The 27,702-nt window shown below is 43.2% G+C and overlaps 2 protein-coding genes across 4 annotated transcripts; one reads left to right on the plus strand and one right to left on the minus strand.

The window, feature by feature from the left end:
• The first annotated feature begins 1,946 nt into the window (after window positions 1–1,946).
• On the plus strand, window positions 1,947–11,904 carry LOC133166510 (uncharacterized protein K02A2.6-like). Its single transcript, XM_061296473.1, has one exon. It carries the CDS (start codon window positions 2,100–2,102, stop codon window positions 3,624–3,626), a length of 1,527 nt encoding a protein of 508 aa, XP_061152457.1. The 5' UTR covers window positions 1,947–2,099; the 3' UTR covers window positions 3,627–11,904.
• Window positions 11,905–16,866: 4,962 nt separating this feature from the next.
• Window positions 16,867–27,689, minus strand: si:ch73-60h1.1 (calcium/calmodulin-dependent protein kinase type IV). Of its 3 annotated transcripts, none has more exons than XM_061296529.1 (12): window positions 26,872–27,689; window positions 26,620–26,783; window positions 25,895–25,973; window positions 25,733–25,795; window positions 25,565–25,647; window positions 25,320–25,392; window positions 19,271–19,361; window positions 19,121–19,195; window positions 18,934–19,009; window positions 18,735–18,861; window positions 18,500–18,652; window positions 16,867–17,913 (listed from the first exon to the last, which is right to left on the minus strand). In XM_061296529.1, exons 2-12 carry the CDS (start codon window positions 26,730–26,732, stop codon window positions 17,503–17,505), a joined length of 1,344 nt encoding a protein of 447 aa, XP_061152513.1. In that variant the 5' UTR covers window positions 26,733–26,783; window positions 26,872–27,689; the 3' UTR covers window positions 16,867–17,502. The 3 variants fall into 3 exon arrangements, with proteins under 3 accessions (XP_061152513.1, XP_061152514.1, XP_061152515.1); XM_061296530.1 differs by adding an exon at window positions 18,368–18,436 and having other exon boundaries at window positions 17,773–17,913; window positions 26,620–27,689; XM_061296531.1 differs by having other exon boundaries at window positions 17,844–17,955; window positions 26,620–27,689.
• Window positions 27,690–27,702: the final 13 nt, after the last annotated feature.

Consider the following 27,702-nt stretch of genomic DNA (forward strand, 5'->3'; position numbering starts at 1 on the left):
GGGACAAAGAACAAGAAGAGGCATTCCAAAAGGCAAAGGACTTGCTTAACACATCAGATGTTCTTGTACCCTACTCAGCTGACCGTGAGTTGGTTTTGTCGTGTGAGGCTTCCCCTTACGGAGTGGGGGCAGTATTATCACATATCATGGAAAATGGAAGTGAGAGACCAATTGGATTTGTGTCCCGTACCTTACAACCTGCTGAGACAAGATACTCACAGTTGGATAAAGAAGGTCTTGCGGTCATGTTTGGGATTGAAAAGTTTCATAAATATATACCGTTTTTTTCCGTGTATAGTGCGCCCCCATGTATAGTACGCACCCCTAAAAATGGCATGCTGATGCTGGAAAAAAACTTGTACCCATGTATAATACGCACCCAATTTTTATGAATTTTTTTTAAAAAAAAATTAAATTTTTTTTTTTTTTAAGTCCCAATGATCGTCACACACGCAGGGAGGCAATGGGTCCCATTTTTATAGTCTTTGGTATGGTCTTAACTAGGCTGGATGTAATTTTTTTTGTTGGCGTTGATTTTTCCGACTGCCCGTAAACGCACCACCGCGCTCCGTGCGCACACGGGAAAGAGGCGGCTCTGTATGGGAGAGACGTTGAAGAGGAATAAAAACACCCTTGGAAACCAAAACTTGCCCCTCGTCGTGACTCGGAGCCGCAACAAATGTTTCGGATTTGTGTAGGGTACATTGTGACAGACAGCAAACTAGCAGGTGATCGAGCGAGCGTCTGATACAAGAGCATTGCGGTCGTATGGAGCGTGTTTGAAGTGAACAGCAGAGACGAAAGGAACAAGGCAAAGTGTTGTGAAATAAAATATTACCTGTAATACGGATTTAGGTAGAGAACTGAACTCTCACTCTTTATATAGCTGACGTGTCTTGCGCATCCGTTCTGCGCATCTGTAATGGCGGCCTCCGTATGATATCCGGTTTGCGTGTGTGCGCGTGTGTGCGAGAGCGAGAGAGAGAGCGCGAGAGAGAACGCTCAACCGTAGCACGCCGCCGACCGCCCAACTGCACCGCGCTGGTAGCATTATTGTGACAGAGCCGTCGCTGAAATTTAGAAGATATTTTTTAAGTCCTGATGTACTTTCTAAAATTTAAGTGGACCTCAGTGCGCACTGCGCAGGGAATTTAATTTGGTGCGGTCGCGCAACCGCAGCGCGCCGGGCGCTCACTGTCGCATTGCTTAAAGAGCGCCTTTGTGTTTTAGGATGAACAGCAGAGACCAAAGGAACAAGGCAAAGTGTTGTGAAATAAAATTTTACCTGTAATACGCATTTTGTTATTTGCTGATTGAAACTGCTAATTAAACTGTGAATTGAAACTAATAGGAAGAAAACAACTCTCGCTCTTAATATAGCTGACGTGTCTTGTGCATCCGTTCTGCGCATCTGTAATGGCGGCCTCCGTATGACGTCCGGTCCGCGATGGAGATTAAAAACAAACAATATTTGACAATAACACACCATCAAGGATTGCACCATCGCATCAAACGATGTGTCGTCAATTATGTATTTTACTGACTAAGTGTGTTGGCCAGGATGGCTGAATGCGATGCGCGATTGACAACAAACAAGAAGAAAGGTGAGTTTTATTTCGGGGGAGATTTGTCATGTCTCGTCCCCAGTTTTGCTATGTGTCTAGGTTGCCATAGCTTCTGTTCGCGTCGCCCCTCTCTTCCTGTGTCACCTCAATCGATGTAACGTGTTTTGTATTTAAGTCCTGTCTGCCCCTCGCTCACCGTTGGATCATTGCATGTGTTACTGTCATTCTGTTCCTGTCTTTGGTAATGTCACCCTGTCTTTTTGTTCCACGACTTTGTCGGTCAGTCCTGTTGTTGGTTTTGTTTTACCATGACTTTCTTAAAAAAAAAAAAAAAAAAAAAATTTAAAAAAAAAAATTTAATTTTTTTTTTCTTTGTACCCATGGATAATACGCACCCCAGATTTTAGGACAATAAATTAGGTAAATTTTGCGCACTATACACGGAAAAAAACGGTATATGGTCGAAACTTTACCATTTACACGGATCACAAGCCATTGATTTATCTGTTCAATGAGAAGAAGCCAATTCCTCAAATGGGATCACCTAGAGTGCAGCGGTGGGCTGTGAAGTTGAGTGCATACAAATACAACATTGTCTACAAACCAGGCAAACATCATGCAAATGCAGATGCCTTGAGCAGGATGCCAGTTCCTGTCAAGTTAAGGAAAGAGGTGAGTACTGAGCAAGTACTTATGATGGACATGTTGGATGAGACATTGATAGATGCAAAGCAGATAAAGAGCTGGACGGCAAAAGACACTGTTTTATCACAAGTTCATGAATACATCCTGAAAGGGTGGCCCACAGAAACCGATCCAAATCTGAAAGCTTTCCACCAGAGAAAATTGGAGCTCGGTGTTAGAGATGGCTGCGTTCTCTGGGGAGCTCGAGCGGTCATCCCTGCCAAAGGAAGAGATAGGATGTTAAAAATGTTACATCAAACTCACACAGGAATGACTAAAATGAAAGGTTTGGCAAGATCATACATGTGGTGGCCTGGAATGGATCAGGATGTAGAGAGAACGGTTCAAGCATGTCACGAATGTCAGGCACATCAAAAAGCACCTGCTTCTGCTCCTCTACACCCGTGGGAATGGCCTGAATCACCATGGTCAAGGATTCATGTGGACTATGCAGGACCTTTTCTAGGAGAAATGTTTCTCGTAATTGTGGATGCACATTCAAAGTGGTTGGATGTTTACCCTACAAAAACATGCACATCCTTAGTCACAATCGAGAAACTCAGACAGCGCTTTAGTAATTTTGGAATACCAAAAATGCTGGTGTCCGACAATGGAACTTGCTTCACAAGTGCTGAGTTTGAAGCGTTCATGAAGCAAAATGGTATCAGTCATGTGAGATCCGCTCCTTTTCACCCATCCTCAAATGGACTCGCAGAGAGAGCAGTTCAAACTTTTAAAGAGGGGATGAAGAAGATGAAAGAAGGGACAATACAAACAAGGTTATCAAGATTCTTGTTTAGCTACCGGATCACACCTCACGCAACAACAGGCTTATCACCTGCCGAACTCATGATGTCACGCAGACGAAGGTCCGCCCTGGATTTGGTTGTTCCGGATATGAAAACCAAAGTGCAACAAAAGCAACTTAAACAGAAAGAAAATCATGACACACGGAGTAAGCAGAGAGGGTTTACGTCAGGAGAGGACGTACTCATCAGGAACTATTCCTATGGACCGAAATGGATTCCTGGTGTTATCCAAAACACTTCAGGACCCCTTTCCTATACCGTTAGTGTTGGTACTGGTCAAGTTGTGAAAAGGCATGTAGATCAGGTAAGAGCAAGATTATCCAATCTCGAGACAAAGGTTGAGAAGGAGAAAAGCTTAGTATTTTTTCCAGAGACTATTGCAAAGATTCCACTACCGGAAATAAATAAACCACAGATGTTAGAACTGAGTTCTAATTCAGAGAAGGTGTCAGAGTTACTACCTGCTACCAATACCCAGGATGAAAAGGTTGTACCACCACAGACCGAGTTGAGACGTTCTAGTAGAGATAGACATACCCCTGTTCACCTCAAAGACTTTGTTCCTTAAAGTAGAATGTTATTGAAAAAAAAAAAAAAAAACAGTCATACTGAGTTACATTAAGTAATTTTTCTGTTTATGTTTTGAGTGTATAACACATGTTGTTTTTACTTAAATGTGGGGGAGATGTGGTGTATTGATTTGGTAATGTTGGTTGGTATAAGTATTATTTCAGTGCTGTTAGGTTACGGATTTTAGCTATTGATCTGACTCCAAATTGTGATCAACACTTAACACAAGAATTGCTATGTTCTAATCCACACACTGGCGCACCTAACAATTTTGCGAGTTCGTTCTGTCAAAGAGAAGACCAGTAGATCAATCAGACCGAATTTACCAATTGTTTAATCTTGACAAAGCAAGCTAATACAGGCGCCTGGGTCTTGGGTCCTTAACACAAAAACTCGTGTGCCTTCGTGACCAGAAAAGACGACACATTCTTCCGGGTTGCCCAGTTTTAAAGAATGCTTGCGTCATGTATCAGACTGTCCATAAACGAAACCACAAACTCTGTCAACTCATCCCAATCTGTACTCCCAGCCACACCCACACCACCAGGAATAGAAATCTAATCATTGGGAAAAAACGGAAACTAAAATCCACAAGCTTTAGTATTGTGTGCAGAGGGCCACAGATTTGGAATGAGCTTGATGAAACACTAAAAATGTTGCAATCCATATCCATCTTCAAGGCAAATCTAAAAAATCAACTCCTATCAATGTATATTTAATGTGCTGGTTATAAACTGCATGAACACCTGTGTCCTGTTGTTAATATATTAGTTGTTAATTTATAAATTGCAAATGTACTGTACATCAAATCCAGAGTAACCAGAATACTGAGGTTGTCTATTGCTTGTCGTATGGTTGTTGTGTGCTGTACCTTGTTGTGTGTTTATTATTGTTGTCTATTATATATCTGTATGTTGTCCAAAATGTAAGGATATCTGGTCAATATCTGATACTTATGGGAAACCAGGCCCCCTATTAAAAGCTTTAAATAGCTTGCTTGGGGTGACCTTTCACGCATCCGGAATTACTGTTTGTTGTTTCATGTTGTATGTCTTGGATATCGCGTGAATAAACTCAAACTCACTCAACTCAAAGAAACACAATATGAATATTCAAACATGCAAAAGATTGTGTGGTGATTGGTCGATGGTCTGTGGTCATCTCCTCCTCGTTTGGGTTTTCCCCTGCTCAGCACAGGTGTCTGGACCACAAAGACGAGTTGTTTTTCGCGTTCCCATCGGCCTTGAGATATGCTCCCTTTCTGGACCTCCTGTTCCACAATACTTTGAAGAAAACAAATTCATGTAGCCTGCACATTCCTTTCCACTTATTAAGCAACCACACTACTACTAGAAATTATATTGATATGGTTATATGTGTCTAACGGAGCCTTAATCAAATGTGTTTGCAAACTGCCGAAAGTACATTTCCCTTTATTCCCTCTCATGACCTCATTTATGAGGTCATCACCCGTTACTCTAGCAAGCAGCGACCAGCATGCTGTCGGTCCTTTCTTCCCGCCTGGGTCAGTCGGCCCCCTGGCGCTGTGTTGTTGGGGATGAAAGTACAACATGCATCACCAAACATTCCGCACACACCATGTTCCTTAGCCAATAGCATGTCCAACGCAATTCTATTTTGGAACGACATCAATGCCAATTGTTCATGGACCGCTGTAAATGATACATTTTTATTGGGGGTGATCCATAGGAAAATGCTTTTGAATCCCGAGGACACTTGATTAACGAGTTCATACTTATCTGGCACACCTATGGCGTCAATATATGTTGGATCGTTGTCGCTTAACCATGTGGGCAAAACGTCCCTTTTGGCTCGCCATCACTGCTAGTTGAATTCTGGCATATCTTTTTAAAGCTTAAAAACAAGTGGATTTGGAAAAAAAACTTTGGATATCAAAATTACAAATTGAAACCTACTTACCCATTTCTATTTGACCACATACTCACCCATTTCTATTTTACCACTCCCCCTTTTGACACATTCACCCAATGTGTCATTATGTATCAAAAGGAACCTGCTAAGCATCCCCTCTCATCACCACACTCATTGTAGCCAGGCCTGCGGAACCTCTAGCTCGTCCACCACACGCTCGGCAACACAAACAAAAATCATCGCACTCCTGTCAGTGAGCTTATAGCCCTGCTGATAGCGGACATTTGTACACACAAAACAGACATCAAGTATCAAAATAAAAACAGTCATAAAATGAATCCTGGCGCCCGCGGATCATGTCCTGAAAACCATGTCATCAACAAGTTCATCATAAAAACCAAAAGGGAAAAGGTTAACATATTCTTGTAAATTCAATACAAATTTTCCACGAACGCAATCGACAACCTGCAAGAACGAAAACAAGTTACGCAAGCAGCGCGAAATCCGCTCCTTGGCTGGTGGCTGTTGCTGCTGCAAAATTAAGTCACACAGAAAAACAAAGCAGAGCGTGCACTTGTCGCAAGCAAGCTCAAGCGTCAAACATTTGGTCACTGTCCACCTAGTCCATCACCCCGTCGGGTGAGCTCAAAGTCGTCACACGTCAAATCGTCCAAAGTCTTAATGTTCGATAACAGTTCTGTCTTGTCTAACCATATTACTGAAATGGGCCTTCTCCATCGCACTGTTTTGTTGTCGATGGTGCCCCTAAGTAATCCTAAACCCATATTTAGTCAAAAATTAGTCCTGATCAATCGTGCTCTTTCAAATCTGTAGTATCTTTATATTTTTCAGGTGAGAGGAATGTTATCCCCTGCTGTGATCACATCACCCCAACTTTGAATCATGTCAACCATTCACAATACACAAACACCACACCACAAGCACAGACTTGACATTCATACACCATTACAAACAAACTGTCATTCCACAATACACATAAAACCCCATACAATATTAAATTGTAAAAGGAATCCTCCCTACGCAAAATTTTCTCCTCAATTAAAATTTCCCTTTTTTATTTTAAATCTAAAGTTAATATCTTATTGTCTGGTTTCCTGTCCTCTCCTCGTTTGCCAATATGCATAATGCCGGAACATGATTTAACTCCCCATTTAGTTTGCTCACATCTCTCACTTAGACTATTTGACACTTTGTGTTGAGCTGTAACTTCAATATTTCCACATTCCCATATTTCTTCCACTAAACAGTTCCATTTGGCTTTCAGTTTAAAGTCATCCCTCCAAATAACTACCTCTGGCAAAGAACCAACAATTTATAGAGCACTCCCTTTTACTGTTACCTTGTTCCCTCAGTCATCTTCTCACAAGCATAACTGACCCTCCTAAAAAATAATGATACCAAAAATAATGTTTAAAAACAATATACACAGCTTCCTCCTGCCACTTACGCTATCACCTTGAAGATTATCGTTCTCATTTTTGTTGATGCCAATTCTTAAAATTAAATGCTTACTTTTGATAATGGAGTCACGCTATATCACAAAGTTTGAAAACCTTCCACGCTCCCCCTTTCTACCTATCAAAACCAATTAGGAATATTTTTGCTGTCATGATCATCATTGTGGCCCTCACACTTATTGTTCCTGTACTTTAAATTGTCAATTTTTGTACATTTGAAGCCCTTTGAGACTTGCTTGTGGGCTATATAAATAAACTTGCCTTGCCTTGACTTTATCATTATTCAACTTCTTCTGCATTCTTCTGCCTCTTTTTTATTTATTCATTTTTTAACTTAACTACTTCTACGAATTCATCTGATTCACCTCATTCCACTTTTAACACATTCCAAATATTCATGCCAAATATTCTAAATATTTACGATTTTTGAGAAATTTACAAATTTTAACCCAATATTTCACCATTCATTCTTCATGGCACATTCAATATTTCTCATTTTCTTCCACATAATTCCTCCAATTAACCTTCTTTCACTTTCGAGCTTAAAATTTCACATTTTCACTTTCAACATTGCGGTAACATTTTGCAACATTTCCTTTTTCCCTTCTAATTTCTAATTATTTTTTCACTGACTCAACCCTTTTCAATTTCTTTTAACTATTCATCTTGTTAGGGTTTGCAGAATATCTTCATCGTATGATTATGTTGGAATGTAACCTGTAATAAGTTAATTAGTTTGTCCTGTCTAGACAAATTAGTTTACCACTGATTGACTAAACTCAGAGGAAGCAATCAAAGGTGCTTTGTTTACAGAACATCGTAAAAGGCCCCCTGCTATGCCTTGATCAGCAGGGGGGCGTCTCCAGCCCAACCTGTGTATTCCCAAACCCCCACTTCAAAACCCCACTTTGTTTCTCTCAATAAATAAGCGCCTGACGAGGCCTGAGTCAGACTTCATTCGACTATCGCTGAGAGCACAGCGACGAGTGAACTCTCCGCCTGCAGGTGTCTAAAACGACTAACTTGTCTCCAGTGTGGTCCTTGCAAAATAAGTTAGAGTGAACACCACCCTAACACATCTTATGCCTACCTATTCCAAAACTTCCCACTTGTGAAAAATTTCAAATTTTCAACTTTAAAATTCACGCCCAATTTTACAAAATTCTTTCGGTATTTTCATCGATTTTCTGACCAATTCAACACGTTCTAAATTTAAACATAATCTTGTAGCATTCCCCGAATTTGTATTCAGCCTCTTCGCCTTCACACACAATTTCTCGAGAAATTACAAATGCTAATTATTATTGTGAATCCTCCGTGACCCTCGTAAGGACAAGCCGCACCAGTAATGGATGGATGGATGGATGGATGGATGGATTGTTAACCCTAACCATAAATGCCTATCATAAAGTGTCATTTAAATCAATTGTTGCAATTGATGTATAATTAAATTCTGTCGTTTTGATAAATTTAATTTCTATCGATCAATATCCACTTTGCAAAGTTTCTGATCACGCTGTCGTATGATTTGTTATTATTAGTGCATCTTCGCTGTCCATATCTATGTATTTTGTTGTTATCCCCGTTTCAGTGTCAATAAGCAGCCTTATTATTCCCTCTTTTATCAAAACTCCTCAGATATGTCCGCCCCAGCACCCAAACACACTTCCATCCCTTTTGTCCCACACTCCACCAACTTTGTAATGCTTCAGCAGTCTTTAGCAATGTGTCCAGTTTGACTTCATGTGACTCATGCAAGTCTTTAGCAGCCTCTCCTCTTAGATTCTCATGATGATGATTCAGGGCTGGATCGTCCGCCACTCTCAAATGCGTCCATCTTGTCTTTGTTCTTTCAGTCCATTTTCTTTTCTGATCTGCAACTGTGTGTATTCCACCAACTGTATGGTTCTTGTCCTGTGAAAAGCTGTGCTTGCCCCCTTCAAGCATGATAGCAGTTTCTGTTGTTCTCCCAAAGGTCAAAGGTCTCTCATGATCAGGGACAGTCCTCTGTTGATTTTGAGACAGCCAGTGGAGTAAGAGGACTCAGTTCAGGAATCGTGCCACGCGCTAGGGAAGAACACACTGGGACACAAATTTAACAAAACTATCTTTGTGTTATCAGTCTTCCTGTGTAGTATTTGTTCCTTACACCCCAAATCTTCCTATTAACATTTTGTATCCTATCAGTTGCGCACACTCATCATCTTACTATCAAGCCGCCCTTATCAAATGCTTTTTTCTTCTGAGCAATCCATCCACCCTACCCATTAACACGGCTAAAATCCTCGTTCCAGTGTTTATCATCAAATAAAGTTCCGAAATCTTTTGTAATAAACTGTAATATAATTTAACAATTCACAACATATGCGGTGAATGTTATTGTTCAATCTATAGGTCATACAGCGCCTGTGACACTCCTCCTTGATTTACCATCTGATAAGTTATTGTTGTCAGCAGCGCTAAATGATAGTGCTCGAAAGTGAATGTCTTATCGCCCAATTTAAAACACATGCCACATTTGAGCTAGTATTTATTCATTTATTTATTTGCCATCCTCATATTAGCTGGCATATGTCAGAATTAAAATGTAATTTTGCTTTTAATTTTGCCTTACTGCACCGAAATAAACTGTTAAATATATATTTAAGACGACCAAAAACAATCTATGTTCCTGCACAGACTCTTAAAAGTGGCACCCAAATGCCAGACTACAAATACTCCTTCACTCTCACATTGTCTACTTAGCTAAACACTGTCATCACCTACTAAATTAATGGCCTGCAAGTACAATGTTGTTGCTGTGGTCCCTCAAAACATGTGACTAAAATTTGGATAATTATTAACCCCCATCAATTGAACAATTATCTCATCACTATTTACAAGTTAGCCCCCCTCTCTTCTCTCACTTCTCCTCAACATTGTATCAATGTTGACGTCACAATCTGGCCAGGCCCGCACGTCCTGCTGGCCCCCACCCTTGCCGGTATGAGCCGAATCTTTTACAGAGATTACGCACATACACAGAACACACAGACAAAGGGATTCGAATCCATCTCTCATGTAGCTCACGATTTGCGCTTCCACATCAGCATACATTCCTCTCATATCACTCCATTCATTCTTCTCATCACACACACACTCCCCCCAATTTGGTTGCACATTTTGGATATTTTAGCGGTCTGGTCTCTCACAGGAGGAACTGTTACCACCGGATACTTTTTGAGGAGGCCTCACTTCTCCTCGGGGATCTCAAAAACACCCCAGCTATTTGAATGCGATCGTCACCGCACCCTTGTCCGCCACGACGAAGCAAAACAGAGGAGTCCGCCCTCCCACCACGGAATTTAACTGTTTCTCAAAGAACAGAGGAGCCCGCCCTCCCACCACGGAATTTAACTGTTTCTAAAAGAACAGAGGAGCCCGCCCTCCCACCACGGAATTTAACTGTTTCTAAAAGAACAGAGGAGCCCGCCCTCCCACCACGGAATTTAACTGTTTCTAAAAGCTTGCACACCTTATTTGATCTGAACGACAGTCTCCTCTTAAATTTCCTCTTTCAATTTGCAGAATTTCGACATATAGTAACAGGTATTCTGCTTACCTTATCATTGATGAGCTCAGGGTTTAGGAGACGTCGTACCAGCTCAACGTTGTGCGCTTATTCCTTATTCAAACGGTACGCCGACCGGGAGACAGCTGTCCCAGACTAACTGTCCGATGACTTGGACACAGACCACGAGTTAGTCAATTACCCTTCTCTTGACATCACGTACGGGGTCACCAAGAAACTGTTAGGTTACGGATTTTAGCTATTGATCTGACTCCAAATTGTGATCAACACTTAACACAAGAATTGCTATGTTCTAATCCACACACTGGCGCACCTAACAATTTTGCGAGTTCGTTCTGTCAAAGAGAAGACCAGTAGATCAATCAGACCGAATTTACCAATTGTTTAATCTTGACAAAGCAAGCTAATACAGGCGCCTGGGTCTTGGGTCCTTAACACAAAAACTCGTGTGCCTTCGTGACCAGAAAAGACGACACATTCTTCCGGGTTGCCCAGTTTTAAAGAAACACAATATGAATATTCAAACATGCAAAAGATTGTGTGGTGATTGGTCGATGGTCTGTGGTCATCTCCTCCTCGTTTGGGTTTTCCCCTGCTCAGCACAGGTGTCTGGACCACAAAGACGAGTTGTTTTTCGCGTTCCCATCGGCCTTGAGATATGCTCCCTTTCTGGACCTCCTGTTCCACAATACTTTGAAGAAAACAAATTCATGTAGCCTGCACATTCCTTTCCACTTATTAAGCAACCACACTACTATTAGAAATTATATTGATATGGTTATATGTGTCTAACGGAGCCTTAATCAAATGTGTTTGCAAACTGCCGAAAGTACATTTCCCTTTAGTGCTTATTTGCTGCCAATGTGATACTTCTACTTTTACCCAGTAGAGGGCGCACTCGCCTAGAGTTGACTACTGAGGATTGATGTTAGACAGAAGAAGTTGTACAAGAGAGAAAACCTGTGCTTGTACTGTGTGTGCCGTTCTATTAAAAAGTCCTCTAAACTTGGAGAGTGTGCGCGTCATTACGGCCACGATATAACAGCGCCCATCCCACTTCCGGGGTTTTTCTACTACGGAATTTGAGTTAGCCCAAAATACACAACATCTCTTCCCCTCTTACAATGAACGTGCTATATGCACCTAAAACTTGACATCTTCAAGATCTATCAATAACTACCATTAAACAAATATCATATATGGTCCAGACAATTATGACAATAATATTCCCATGAAACCTTAACTTTGGGTGAGTTTGGACTACGTCAAATTATACCGAATTATAGCGAAAAACCGATGTCGTACGGCGTCGTACGGCGTCAGCACTATGTTGTTTTCAATAAAAACATGAAGAACTCACGTTTGCGTCAGTCAATTTTAATCTTTATAAAGGATTATTCTCATTTGATGTCTTTAAATTCATCCGCGTTCTGCCATTGAAGCGGGGTGCATTCAAAAACCAGTCGTACAGACGGAAACGTTTTGTGATCAAATCTTTCATAACGAGAATGATTTGAGTGAATTGATTTAAATGAATAATTGAGACAAAATTTCAGTTCTGAAGGCTCCTTTTGTCCCAAGCAAAGTGACAGATGGTGGGGAGGGGGGATAAAAATTGTAAAATCAATTCACACAAATCATTCTCGTTATGAAAAATTTGATCACAAAACGTGTGTGGCTTTTTCTTAAATGAACACGTTTGACATTGCTATCGTGTCAGCTTTTAATTATATTGCGCTGTCATGTTAAAGCAAATTAATAAATGCAACAATATTAATTTGCTTTGAAAATACCTGAGTAATAAAATAAAATGGATGGATGGATGAATGATGATCACAATTAAGTAGAAAGTCTCCTTTGTAATATATACTCCTTGTAGCCTGTACCCAAAAAGAGGGGTTTCTTTGCATCGATGTTTATGCAAAGAGCTCACGTAATTATATTGTTGCCTTTTGGTGAAGTGATTGAGTGTTCCGTCTGTACGACTGGTCTTTGAATGCACCCCGCTTCAATGGCAGAACGCGGATGGCATCAAATGAGAAGAATCCTTTATAAAAATTAAAATTGACTGACGCAAACGTGAGTTCATGTTTTTATTGAAAACAACATAGTGCTGACGCCGTACGACATGGGTTTTTCGCTTTCCAAATAAGGGGTCGTCACTAATTATTTGTGTTTAGATAAATGTCTGAGCTATAATGGTGTAATTAATGATTAAAACTTGAAAGTATCTGTTTATTGTATTCGTTTATATGTTTAATAAAGACAAAGCCATCACAAAACTGTTGTAATTATTTAGATTTTGATCTAAATTAGCCTTGAATAAAGACTAAGCAGTCACATGAATTAACAGAAAAAATGGACAGCCGGACTCGGACTCGGACTCATGGCCAAGAGGCCGGACTCGGACTCGGTGCAAAAATCCGACCGAGTCCACAGCCCTGGCTCGGACAAACCAAAGCCGTATCAGCGCTTTTTTTTCTTTAACTTACGTGTCTCCTGGTTCTTTGCACTGCCGGGTCCCGTCAATCCACCTCTGTCAGACGAAGGCAGACTTAAGATGCTGGCCCAGCGAAGAAGTTCTCTTCCCAGGACTTTCTTTTCCAGGTCCTCCTAATGGACGCTGGCTTGTCGACAATGCAGCACGTCTTCCTCCGTCAGCCAGATGGCGGGTATGAGGGTCCCGGGTTTCGGCACCAAAATGTTAGAGAGGTGCTCACTCTAGCTTATTTTGCAAGAACCACTCGGAGACAAGTTAGTCGTTTTAGACACCTGCAGGCGGAGAGTTCACTCGTCGCTGTGCTTACAGCGATGGTCGAATGAAGTCTGACTCTCGCTTCCCACAAGAGCATCTTTATTACGAGAAAAAGGGTGGGGGTGACAGTGGACTGAATAGACAAGTTAAAGCCCTTGACCTCTAGATTAGCAGAGTAGGGGACGTTTTACGACATTGTGTAGGATGGGACAAGCTAGGTTATTTATTACTGGTTACACACCAACATAAGCATAAAACGAATCTACCTAGGTTATTTATTACCGTTAACATACATTCCAACATAATCATATGATCAAGATAGTTTTGGAAAACCCTGACACCCCCCACCCAAACTGTGAAAAAAAACGTGATTTTTAGTCCGAAAATTACGGCAATAATCAGGTAAATAAAATAATAATGATCATTAGGGGTGTAACGATACATCGATACACATCGATTAATCGATATAATGCTCTGCGATTTATTGGCATCGATGCTAAAGGTAAACATCGATTTATATCGCCGTGTTTGACCTCGGACATTAGACGCGACTTTATTTTGAAATCCAGTTCATTGTTGCTTGCTTCCTCTTTTCGGGAGCAGTGCGCCCGGCGTTGTTGTGTTGTGAGCAGATCACGCACGTGAAAGGGGAGGGGACAACTAGTACGCAGCTCCTGGGCTGCTGCTATGGCTAGTGTCCAAAAAGACGAGGAAATTTGCTCCCCTTTAGGCTTCAAGTCATTCGTTTGGAAGCACTTTGGATTCCAAAGAAAAGATGGCTCAACGGACAAGACACGTGCAGTTTGTAAATCCTGCCATGCGGTGATCAAATATTCAGGGAGCACAAATCTCGCCGCACATTTAAAGAAAAAACACGACATCAAAGTTCAGTGTTAAAGTAAGGAATTTGTATACTACAATACTCTTGTCATTTCCTAAATAAAGAGTTTGCAGTACCTTGTTGATTTTGCGTATGAATTGTTATAAATCAGGATATTGTTCTATATTTTTTATTAAAAAAAAAAAAAATCGATCGTAGAGCACTATATCGCGATATATCGTGAATGAATCGCAGCAGGCTTTAAGATATCGGCAAATATCGTATCGTAGTTCTTTATATCGATATTATATCGTATCGTGACAAAACCCGCGATTTACACCCCTAATGATCATACAGCAGATACAGACGACTGAATTAACCACATATTAGAATTAGAGAGTCAGCTTTATTGTCAAGTCCTTCATGCCAAGACACACAAAGAAATCGAAATTACGTTTCCCCTATCCCACGGTGACGAGACACAGCACACGATTAACATACAAGTAAACAACGGGGGAGAGAGTTCAGGACCCCAACAGGCTGGAGATCACAAACTTCGCCAGAGGCGAGCAGTGCTTGCATCCCACCACAGAATCTCAGCACTATTCGTCACGGATGTAGACGCGCATTCCACCTCCTCGTACAATGGCCCGATAGCACGCTAGCCGCTGCAGATGCACAGCAGTTACGCACTGTCCGGTTCGTAAATCTCAGCAGGCATGTTGATGCCCAGCGATCGAACGTTCGCCAGAAGAAAGGAAGGCACGGCCGGGCGAGCTGGGTTGGCCGCCAGCCTGGCCCGGACGCCCCCGCTCTCGACCCTCTTCAGCCTCCTCGCACACCGCTTCCGACGCTTCAGGACGGAGCAGACCGAGCGCCTTTAATGTCCCCGCTTCAAAGTCCAGATCGCCAAAAAACTCGCTTTTGCCGATGTCGAGCAGAACCAGCCCGCTGTACTTGTAGCACAACCCGGTACGACGAGACGAACACACAAAACTGTCGGACAAACCCACATTAAACGACAAAACAAAACACCGTTCGGGACAGAGAGAGGCCGCTGCGTGTGCACGCGCCGCCGTCTTACTTCCGACTGACTGACTGACTAGGAAAGTGCTGATAAAACACTCCAATGTTCTCAAATATCTTTTAACACAAAATAATTAAATAAATAAATAAATAAATAAATAAATAAATAAATAAATAAATAAATAAATAAATAAATAAATAAATAAATAAATAAATAAATAAATAAATAATGATGGATTTAATTTTGTCATCTATGCCAGTGGTTCTCAACCTGAGTTCGACCAAACCCTAGGGGTTCGGTGAGTCGGTTTCACTGCGGAGGTCCATACCTGATTTATCGTGTAAATTCATGATGACGCATGTCTGAACTGGTCTCACAAAGGCAACAGCAGAAGCCACACTGATTTGCAGGCAGAGGCGCAGCCAGGAATTTTTCCAGTAGGGGCGCACGCCCACAGGAAAAGAAATCTAACATCACCCACGCCGTTTGCTGATTGCTAAAATAACATCCGGGTCTGGGAGGCAAACGGTGAATGGATAACATCGCGCACATAGAATAGCGCAAGCACATTCGCGCAAGACCGAAAGAAAAAAACGGCATGAAAATGAAGAATCGAAAAAGCTCGATTTTTTTTCAACCGGGGCGCAGGGAGTCCGAACCGGGGCGCCGCCAACATGGTTACCAACAATAAAACATTCCAATGTTCTCAAATATCTTTTAACACAAAAAAAATAATTAAATAAATAAATAAATAAACGAAAAAAAAATAATGACGGATTTAATTTTGTCATCTATATTTGGTCTATGCCAGTGGTTCTCAACCTGAGTTCGATCAAACCCGAGGGGTTCGGTGAGTCGGTTTCACTGCGGAGGTCCAAACACCTGATTTATCGTGTAAATTTATGATGACGCATTTCTGAACTGGTCTCACAAAGGCAACAGCAGAAGCCACACTGATGATAAAACTAATCCATGTCTTGAATTTATATAAACATATATAAAAAACATATATTTCACTAAAGAGGGGTTCGGTGAATGCGCGTATGAAACTGGTGGGGTTCGGTACCTCCAACATGGTTACCAACAATAAAACATTCCAATGTTCTCAAACATCATTTAACACAAAATAATTAATTAAATAAATAAATAAAGAGGGGTTCGGTTTATGCACGGCTCATTTTGTGAAACAGTAAAACTAATCCATGTCTTGAATTTATATAAACATATATAAAAAACGTATATTTCACTAAAGAGGGGTTCGGTGAATGCGCGTATGAAACTGGTGGGGTTCGGTACCTCCAACAAGGTTAAGAACCACTGGTCAATGCAAAGACCAATTATGGACGCTTCTAAATCTGGTTACAATATGTAATATAGGGTGACCAGACGTCCTCTTTTTCCCGTACCTGACCTACTTTTGAGACAGAAAAAATGTCTGGGGGGATTTCAAAATCGTCCAGGATTTTTGTTCTACTGGCTCAAACATAATACATGTACTCAGTGGCAGCGCGTCCAATACGCACACTACGCTGTAAGCGTTAGTCATTATTGATTCTGTCACGCGTGTTGTACACTAGTAAGCGCTGCATGGCTTGCCAGCGTTTGTCAAAAAAAAACATGTGATGCTCTTGGAGACTTTTCGGGGCTTGGCGGCAGAAATACATTTGAAATGCAATGAAAAGACAATTCAACAGTTGGAGTGACGAAACTTTACTGAGGTCTGATGATGTCATTTTCTGTCTGGATCAACACGACAAACACAAGGACACTAATTATTCTAAGCCCCACCCACCCAAAAGCAAACAGGAAGCTGTCATCTGAACATCTCCGCCATTCACATAGCTTAGCTTATACATGGACTGTTAAGCTAAATCAATGACAAAGGTGGAAGTCATCACCAAGTGATGCAGGCAAACATCTCGGTTTTATTTGAACGTGACGACACAAACGGAGCATTGCTCAATTGTGGACTTCCGGTTGGAACGCTCCTGTTGCCGTTGATGCCGAGGTAAGCTAACATGAGGGTGTTTCCTAGGTGGCGCAAACACGAGCAAAAAAAGGTAGTCGGCGGAAACGTGCAACCTTGCTAATGCATGACAAGAATCTTTCAAGCATAAAATATCTTCGTTATTTAAAAAGTCATCTTAGCTTTACTTGAAAAACAGAGAGAGTGTAAACAGATTGACAACTTCACATTTCAGACCTCAGCACATTAGCTGGCATGCGAGCCACAGGGTTTCATGCACTTGTCAGTAAAAGTCAGTTTGGAATTATTTGTCAATATTCACAAGCTAACACCATTCCGCACCGTTAGCGTCTCTGGAAAGAGTTCATTGGCCGTGGTCGGTCTTTGCATCGGGCTCCACCCCTGCCGTTAAGCCGTTGCTGAGGCTGTCGGGGCCAGGGGGCTCGGCCCGGTTCCCGGTGGCTGTTTGGTCCGCTGAGTAGCTCTTCTTGGGCGGCCTGGGCGGGGCCACCGCCGATCTGGCCTGCCGCTGGGCGTCGGCCCGGAGCGGCGGCCTAGTCGGGGCGGGCGCGCCGTCCTGCTTGCGAGAAAGGACAGGGCTACTTTGTTCCCTTTGTTTCTCCGAGAGCGCGGCCTTTTTGGGGCCAGGGGTGGCCGACTCGAGGGGCGGGTCCTGCCCCACACTGCTCTGCGTGGCGGGAATCTCGCAGCTGTCGGTGCGGCGGCGAGATGACTCGTGCATCCGACCGGTCGCCACCACCGCCTTCATGGCCGCCTGCCGCGTTACAGTCACATGACGGGCGCATTATGCCATATGCTGTAGCACAGGGGTGTCAAACTCATTTTTGGCACGGGCCGCATTCTATTCATAGTTTACCTCGAAGGGCCATTATGACTGTCAACCCAAATAAATGAACACCTCATATTATATACAGTATAAGCTACAAAACAAACTGACATTTTTTTTTTCAAATCAGACTAGTGGAAACTTTTAAAATATTTTAAAAAGATGATTGTTAAAAGTTAAGACAATTTGCAATTTTAGAATGACATAAATTTAATGCACAATTTGTCTTCATGGGCCACAGAAAATGATGCTGTGGGCCTTATCTGGCCCCCGGGCCTTGAGTTTGACACCAGTGCTTTACGGTCACGCAACCGTCACTTGACACACGGGAGTCGCAAGATGTCACGTGAGGCCACGCGTGACTGGGCCGTGGCCAACTCACCATGTAACGTGATGTATGAGACGGTCGCTTGACCGGCGCAACAGCGTCTCATGACACCGACCAGTCGGGCTACGGGCAACGATGTCATGTGACGTCCTCTGATGCGACTCGCTGCGTTTTGGACCGGCTCACCTTCAGCTTGCGTCTGGCGTTGAACTCTTGCAGCTTCCTGTGCGCCGTGTCCATGTGTGAGAAGCGCGCCGCCTTGCCCAGAACCCACGGGTGTTCCAGGGCCTGGTGCACGCTCAGGCGCTTGCCCGGGTCCAACACAATCAGCTTGCTCACCTGCGCGCGACATTGGCGTTACTCTTAGCAAATGGACGACCAGATGAACTGAGAGACGGTGGGATCGGCGGCGGCCTCCCACCAGGTCCTTGGCGTTGAGCGAGACGTCGTCCCACCAAGGGGAGACAAACTCGTAGTCGCAGTTGAGAATGCGCGTGTACATGTACTGGTCCCCTCGTGCGTCGAAGAAGGGCTCGAACCCGCACAGCCTGCGACCACCCCCACACAGGTCAGCGCCCTGTCGCCACTCGTGCCTGGCGCAGCGCATGTGCGTAACTCACAGGATGTAGAGGATGACGCCTACTGACCACATGTCCACTTCTGGTCCATAAGCGTTTCCTCGAAGAATCTCAGGAGCTCAAAAGACAAACAAAGCGAGAAAAGGGTGAGGCGGCCACGACACGGCACAGCATGGTCGTCCCCTCGTCCGTCTGAAGGTGAGGAGGCACGTCACGGAGGCGCAGTCACCACAGTATCCGGGCGTGCCGCACACAGTCTTCATGGTCACCCTCTCATCGATTATTTTGGAAAGACCAAAGTCCGCTGAAAGATAACGGCGGCACGCACCATTGATGCAGAGTGTGCGCTCGTCACGGTGACACCAAAGGCGGCACTCACCAATCTTGAGCGGCGCGTGGAGCGAGAGGTTGGCATAGAGCAAGTTCTCCGGTTTGAGGTCGCGATGCACCACGCCATTCTCATGCAGGTACTGACACACGGAAACACCAGTTATTATTCATGATAAAAAGGCATGACAACAACATTGAAGACAAAGAAAAGAATCTAACAAAAACAAGTGTTTCATTCACAAAATACTTTTTACTTTGAAAAAAGCAAGGATACATCCAACTAGAATTTGCAATTTCTGGAGAAATTGCGTGTGAAGGCGAAGAAGCTGAATAAATATTCGGAGAATGCTACAGGATGATAATTAATGATGTCTTAAATTCTGATGTACTGTATACAGCGACAATGAAGGCGATTCTGATTAAAGTTGGAACGGGTTGAATCGGTCAAATGTAGGAATAAGAAGGGAAAAACAAAATTTGTAAAATTTAGGGTGAATTTTAAAGTTGAACATTTGTCATAAGTCGGAAGTTGTGGAATAGGTAAGCATAAGATGCACAGTTGAAAGTTGGAACGGGTTGAAATTAGATGGGAAAAGGTAGGCAAAAGTTGAACAGTTTAAAGTTGGAATGTGTTGAATCGGTGGAAAATTTTAGAAGTTAGAGCAAATGTTGAATACCCCATAGAGAATGAATTGTCAGGGTCTGGGGTGGCATACTTCTTTTGTCCACAGGGAGCAACTATGAGCAGAGTGGCAGAGTGCAGAGGGCCCGTGCGACTCATCAGGCTCGTTAAAGGAGAGCTCTTGAGGGAGCATGCTGTCAACTGCTCATCGCCTAAGTGTCCCTTCAGTGTGATCTTCTCCACAGTTGTGCCTCTGGCTCAGGAATTGGCAAACTACGGCCCGCGGGCCACGTCCGGCCCATGAGACCGTTTAATCCGGCCCGCCAACCCTGAATAAATTGTATTATTAAAAATTTCTTTGGGTCATTTTGCCTGCAATGACTGCGTTTCCCCAGTAGATGGGGAACCGCTCGCCTGCGCATTTACTACCGAAAGCCGTGTCAGAACGCTCGGTGCACACTCACAAGTGCGTGTACGTACTTACTCAGTAGTACGGACATGGAGCACTCGCGCTCTATTTGTATCAGTGCCAGATTTAGAGCGTGGGCTGTGACGACAGCATTCCTGTAATTCGCGCGCTGAGCTTTCAGGTACAGTTTTACGCTAAAGCCACCCACAAACCTCCCCCTGGAATCCTTCCATTAAAATGAGTCGCCCAAGGAAAAGCAAGGTGGACACTGAGTGCCGAGTTTTTAAAAAAGAGTGACCAATTTGGCTCGACGTGACGTTCAGCCACATGAACATCAACCCGTCACAGATCTAGGTAAACGGACCAACACTTCTCTCCTAAGAATTGCCACAACAAATTTTACTCCAGACTATGACGCACTAGCAAAAAAGGGAGACCAACAACACTGTTCCCACTGGAAATGAAGGGGAGGCTCTCAAGTTTGTTGTAAAAAAATGCATTTTGAATATGATTTGGACAAATAGCAGGGATTGAAACTAGCGACCATTCTCATTTTCAAACAATGCACGATGCTCAAGGACATTGATGCACCACCTGTTTGCGACTAATCTTAACCTGTAAAGTTCTTAAGGCTTTCTTTAAGGAAGTGTTTCCCGTTTCCTCACCTCTGTTAAAACTCTGCTCTGATGTTCAGATACCCCTCACCGTGTTGCCGTTTTGATTACTTCATTTGGATGTATGCTTTCACCGATTCTTCAAGATGATATATTTGGTCAGAATGTTTGCCGTTTGATGTGATCTCATAAGATAAACATCTTTCATTAATCTGACCTGCAGGCACTAAAGTGATGGAGACTGTTATTCATCATAACAGTGTCGTATTTTATGAGAATCACTGAGAGCAGTTTTTTAGTGATTTTTTTTTTTAATGCTGTTAATAAATGCATTTGTTTTCAAAAAACTGTTTTGGAATATCCATGCTTTACTACCAACTAAAGGCCAAAACCTTTTATGCAATGACCTTTACAGGTCGTTTATATTACTTCAAACAAACACTACATACATCTGCTCCTGGTTCGACCCTCCGGTCCAAATTTAGAACCAAGTTCGGCCCGCAAGTCAAAAGTTTGCCCACCCCTGCTCTAGCTCCTCGCTCATAGTTCTCGCCTTGCTCTTCGACGCCAAGTTCTTCAGATCCTCTGGTTAGCAGTAAGATCCCCGCCACAGCCACGTTGAATTCTCTGACCAAGTCTTGTGCATCCTGCTTGTAGATTACCTCCACCGATCACCGCCAAGATCCACCCCGTTCTGGCTAAACACCTAACGCTCCACCACTGCTGCCCCGCTCCGTGCTCCTGTCTCCGATCATCACACTCTACCTCCACCGCAACTCCTCCAATAAACACTCCTCACTCATTCTGGACGTCTGAGTTGGTTTTTCTGCATGTGGGTCAAATCAATTGCTAAAACAATGATATGAATGGGAATTTAGAAAATAAATGCGCCATAAACTTTGAAATTTGGAACGAAACAAAAACTGCGGGTTAGAAAGGTTCCATTTGGAATTCTAAAGTTGAAATGGGTTGAATCAGACAAAAGAATTAAAAGTTAGAGCAAATGTTGAATGCCCCATAGAGGATGAATGGGAATTTTAAAAAACAAATGTGCCAAAACGTTTTGAAATTTGGAACGAAAGGAAAACTACGGGTTTGAAAGGTTCAGTTTGGACTACAAAAGTTGAAATGGGTTGAATCAGTCAAAAATTGTAAAAGTTAGAGCAAATGTTGAATGTCCCATAGAGAACGAATGTTGAAAATATGCCAGATAAATTTGTAAATTTTGCCAAAACCGTGAATTTTTTGAAAGAGAAAAGTGAAAACACCCCTGAATTGTGGGACGTTCTGGAATAAGCAAAAGATGAACAGTTTAAATTTGGAACGGGTTGAATCGGTTGAAAAAGGTAGAAATTAGAAGGTAAAAATTCAATTTTGGGAAATTTGGCGTGAATTTCAAAATTGGATGTGTGGAATTTTTGGTGAGTGGAAAGTTCTGGAATAGGTAGGCAAAAGACAGACGGTTTAAGGTTGGAATGGGTTGAATCGGTTGAAAAATGTAGAAATTAAAAGTCAAAAATGAAATTTTGTGTGAATTTCAAAATTTAAAATGTTGACTTTTTGGTAAAGTGGTAAGTTTTGGAATCGGTAGGCAAAAGATGAACATTTCAAAGTTGGAATCTGTTGAATCAGTTGAAAAGTGTAGAAATTAGAAGTGAAAACCAAATGTTTGTAAAATTTTGCGCAAATTTTAATCGTGAAATGTTTTAACTTGGCCTTCGCCTTCACACAATAATATAGTAATGGTGTAGAACAGGGGTGGGGAAACCTTTTGAGCGGCGAGCCGAATTTGGTTCTAAATTTTGACCGGGGGGCCGAACCAGGAGCAGATGGATGTTTGTGTGAAGTAATATAAATCAGTGGTCCCCAACCTTTTTTGCCCCACGGACCGGTTACATGTCAGAAATATTTTCGCGGACCGGCATTTATATAAATAAATAATACATTTATATAAATAAATAAATAATACATTTGTAATAAATATCTAAATACGATGAAATAAAATGATACGACTGACATAAAAACAAGTACAAATGACAAAAATAAAACTCACCATTACATTGAATTAGTGGGAGCACTGAGTTTGTTTCTCGGAAACGAGCCGGTCCCATCTAGACGTAATCTGAGACAATGACACCCGAAGTGATTAAGGTTTGTCTTTTATTGCAGGATGCTTGGTCTCCATGTGTTGAAGCAGTTTTGAATGCTTCACTGCCTGGTTAGTTAGCCTGTCGCCACATATTAGCTTTGCGGGCTCGACTGGGGAAACATGTCACGTGACCGGGACGAGTGTCTTGACCTGAATTAATTGATCGTCGATAAAAAAAAAAAAAATTCTGTGCGGCTTGGCGGCCCGGTACCAAGTGGTTGGGGACCACTGATATAAATGACATGTAAAGGTCTTTGCATAAAAAGGTTTTTACTTTTAGTAGATACTAAAGCATGGATATCAAAAAAAGCTTTTTGAAAACAAATGCATTTATTAATAGCATTAAAAAAATATTTCACCAAAAAATTACTATCAGTGATTCTCGACAAATACGACACTGTTATTATGAATAATAGTTTCCATCACTTCAGCGCTTGCAGGTCAGATTTATGAAATATGTTTATCTAATGAGGTGAAATCACATCAAACGGCAAACATTCTGACCAAATACATCATCCTGAAGAATTTGTGAAAGAATACATCTAAATAAAGTAATAAAGAAATCAATAGAATTGTTGGTCTCCCTTTTTTGCTCCTGCATCATGGTCTGGAGTAAAATTTGTTGTGATAAGTCTTAGGATAGAGCCGACGTGTCGGTCCGTTAACCTAGATCTGTGACGGGTTTTGTTGACGTTCATGTGGCTGAACGTCTGCTCACACACGTAGGTCGAGCCAAAGTGTCCACTTTTTTTTTATTAAACACTCGCCACTCAGTGTCCACCTTTCTTTTCCTCGGGCCACTCATTTTAATGGAAGGATTCAAGGGGAAGGTTTGTGGGTGGCATTAGCGTAAAACTGTATCTGAAAGCTCAAGGCGCGAATTACGAGCCCACACTCGAAATTTGGCAATGATGGAAATCGAGTGCGGAGTGCGCCGGGTCCGTAATACTTTGTACGTACACGCACTTGTGAGTGTGCACGAGATTTCTGACACGGCTTCCGGGAGTAAATTCGCAGGCGGGCGCTTCACCATCTATTGGGGAAACATAGTGATTGCAGGGAAAATGGCCCAAAAAGTATTTAATAATACAATTTATTCAGGTTTGGCGGGCCGGATTAAACGGCCGCGTGGGCCAGATGTGGCCCGCGGGCCGTAGTTGGCTAGTGTAGAACATAGCTGTCAAAGTCAATGCCCGTGGGCCAGATACGACGCGCCACATCATTTTATGTGGTCCCCGAAGACAAATTTTGCATCAACTTCATCAGTCAATAGTTACAAATTGTCTTCACTTTCGAAAAATACAGATATAGCTCATAATTTTTGCTACCATTGATCTTTTAAAAATATTTAAGAAGTTTTTACTAGTCTCCGGTTTCATACTTAGTTATTAATCAGTTTGTTGACGGTCGTAATGGCCCCAGAAGGAAACTATGACTATGATGCGGCCCGCGACAAAAATTAGTTTGACACCCCTAGTGTAGAATAACATAAGTGTGAAGGCCTTCGACTGCATACTAATTAAGATTGTCTTTGTTTTCATCTTTGAAAATTCATTCGAAACATTTGTATTGGCAAGACAGTTGGCGACGCGACGCCAATGCGAACAAGGCGCCCTACCGGAGAAGGACGTCGACTCGCGCTCATTGCAACACGCGGGATCGAGGTCATCTATGGCCCACGTGCACACATACGCTTTTAATCCCATGTGATCGTGTTAATCTGTAGAGCAGCTGGATGTTACATAAGAAGACGCTATGCGATGGCACGACAGTGTGGGAGCTGGAAGCTAAACGCTAACAGCGCTAAAGCAACAGATGAAAGACAACGGCCGGCCGATGGAGGCGGCTTGTGCGCCATCAGCTAGGCTAGCCTAACCTAGTGCAAATCAGGCCGTTTTCTGGTCACCTCTCGAGTCCACAAAGTTGCAGATGCCAAACGAATCATTTTGCAATCACGCACCGGGAGTTTTCGAATCCGCAGAGTTAAGGGTGGGAGAGGCGATGGACGTTGGATGATGGACGTGGATACTGTAGCTAGCTAGGTTAATGGTGAAATCAAGATTGGGAGGTGGAAACAGACAAGTTGAAACTTCCTTCCTCCTCACGTTTGCGTCAGCGGACAACTCAGAAACTATGTCAATGTTGATTCTTTGGATTCTGTTTGTTTTCAGATGTATTTGCTGATATGTTTGTATGTTTTTTTTCACGAGCTCCTCCATTGTAAGTATTGGACTTTGATACCTTAAGACTTGATATCTTTTACTTTGATACTTTAAAACAGAAAATGCAACGCGAACAGCCTACCGCCACGGCCTCCAGGATCTGTTTGATGACGTGGGCAGCGTCTCGCTCGCTGTAGTAGCCGCGCTCCACAATCCTGAAAGGCAGAAGTCACGTGTGGGCAGGTGAAACGTCACGCCACGCACCGTGTGGCCAATTACGCTGCGCGTCACGATCTGCCGCGTCACGATCTGCCGCGTAACGTGTTGCGACGCTCGTCGGGGACACCTGTAGGGACGCGTCACAGCAAATGTCAGCTAGAAGGTCACCTGTCAAAAAGCTCGCCTCCCGTCACCAGCTCCAGAATCAGAGCGATGTCCGTGTCTGTCTCGAAGATCTCCTTCAGCTGGATCTGAGGAGTAAAGAGCAAATAGACAAAAGATCATAGTCATCGGACGGACCCATGATGCGGTGGCGGGAAGCGACGCCACACTTACGATGTTGGGGTGCGAAAGACGCAGCAGGACACCGATCTCCGTGCGGACGATCTTCTTGTCGATCTGCGGCTCAGGAAAAAGAGCAAAGTCGCGCAAGTTAGGCGGCGGTCTGGGCTCGTTGGTAAGCTGAGGTGACGATGTCGTCGTCGTGAGACCACTGACCGTCTTCTTGAGAACTTTGACGGCGTACGACTTCTTCTTCTCTTTCTCTTCGCAGCGATACACCACAGATGTGGCGCCTCTGAAAACACAACGCAACACATCCTGCAAGTGCCTGCGCGTGTGTGGGTGCACTTTTTGTGTCATGTGTGTTTTTTATGTAAGTGTGTGTGCCAGATGGCGGAAGAAGATCATGTCCATACAGGCCTGCCTGTTCTCCATAACAACAGCACACCTGCTAACAGGCCTCACGACGGCGCACGAACACATTTGTGTGTTTGCCGCTGGGTGATGTCACACTTTAGTACAAAAAAACACAAACTCAACTCCATGATTAGCCATTATGCTCTGCTCCTGCATCCAGGAGGACACCTGGCTGTTGTTGTGACAGCAATGCAACGTCAATTTATTCTTCCTTCAGGACTGTTGAGCTCAACTTTAACTGCCAAAAATCATGATCACGTGACCAGACCACGTTTGTAACAATAAAAATAATCACGACAAAACGTATTTAGTCATTGACACTTTCAGCGAAAAGCAGAGCTGCATGCGCATGTGTGTCGAGTTGGAGCTGTGGTTGTGTTTTTGGACGTTTGTGTGATCGCTGAATGTCTTGTGATTAGGTGTTGGCTTGTGGTTGTCGCAAGTTTGCCCTGTGAACTCGAAAGCCCCCCCCATTCGAAACAACGCTTCATTGGTGTCGTGCGCGTGAGTCCGTCCGGACTGACCTGCCCAATTCGGAGCCGAGTAGGTAGAACTCCTCCACCGTCCCGTCCCTGCGCGAGCCGTCCACCCAGAAGTCCGCTGGCATTGCTTCTGAACCGGGCCGGGACGTCGGCATCTTGACGCTGCGTCTGGCTCCGATCACGCGCCCCCTCCCAAATCCAAATGACTCAGAACCGGATTAGAGGGAATGAATAGTGGATCTTTAATTCCGCCTCCTGCTCCGTTTAAGACCCAAAACGTACAACAGACACTACCTTTTTTCCCTCTTCGTGTTTTTTTTTTTTACTCCAGTCCGACACCTGAATCCGAAACCTGCGCGGCCTCCATCGGGTTTATAAATACTCGAACGCTTGTTCCGTTCGAACCATGATCGCGGCCGTCGCAGCCCCAGAAACAAGTCCGGCCGGGTTCCAGTTTTAGAAGGGTATCCGGCAACAAGAGTCGATGGTCCAAATGGTTCTGATGGCGTGTGACGTGTTGTGATGAGATCTGCGGCGGCTGTAATCTACTGGGCACGCCCCCGACAGGACTAGGGCCAATCTGAGCCTCGCCATTGGGCGCTCGAGCTGTCACTTAAGGCTGCATGAGCGCCCAGATTTTCATGATGTAATTTCGTTACAGACACATCTTAATTCAACTTCTCCTATTCTATTCAGTAAATGACTATCCATTGGTTGAACGTTCTGTCAGAAATGGTCCCAGTTCTTTATCTTTAATGCTATGCTAACAGTAATTACCCGGCGGCAGCCTTCTCAGTTTAACTATTTAATGTATGCCAGAAAGATTGATACACAGCTGTGGAGCCTTCCCTGCGAGATTGCGGAGAAACCTCCAAGGTTCCTATTCTTATACTACTCTGGGCCGCCCTCCAGCTAGGGATCGCCCCCTAGCATAGCCTGTGTGACCTTGTAGTCTTAACTGAGATCAACTTCTACATATGTGCAAAGAGTGTCATAGAGACTGGAAAGCGAGTAAAAGCAAGAGATAGGTTACAGCGATTTGACGGCATAGCTCAAGCTACCATGGTAATCACAAGTGCCAAAGGGGCCTATTCTAACATTTGATGAAAACTCGCTGTGCTGCCG

The sequence above is a fragment of the Syngnathus typhle genome, linkage group LG14, assembly GCF_033458585.1.
Source record: "Syngnathus typhle isolate RoL2023-S1 ecotype Sweden linkage group LG14, RoL_Styp_1.0, whole genome shotgun sequence".
Lineage (NCBI taxonomy): Eukaryota > Metazoa > Chordata > Actinopteri > Syngnathiformes > Syngnathidae > Syngnathus > Syngnathus typhle.

Coding starts and splice junctions, on each gene's coding strand:
- si:ch73-60h1.1 (XM_061296529.1), bottom strand. CDS start 26,732: ATGCCGACGTCCCGGCCCGGTTCAGAAGCAATGCCAGCGGACTTCTGG. Junction 25,796..25,894: donor TCAAAGTTCTCAAGAAGACG/GTCAGTGGTCTC, acceptor CCTGAGCCGCAG/ATCGACAAGAAGATCGTCCG. Junction 19,362..25,319: donor AGATCCTGGAGGCCGTGGCG/GTAGGCTGTTCG, acceptor TCCGTGTGTCAG/TACCTGCATGAGAATGGCGT.
- LOC133166510 (XM_061296473.1), top strand. CDS start 2,100: ATGGGATCACCTAGAGTGCAGCGGTGGGCTGTGAAGTTGAGTGCATAC.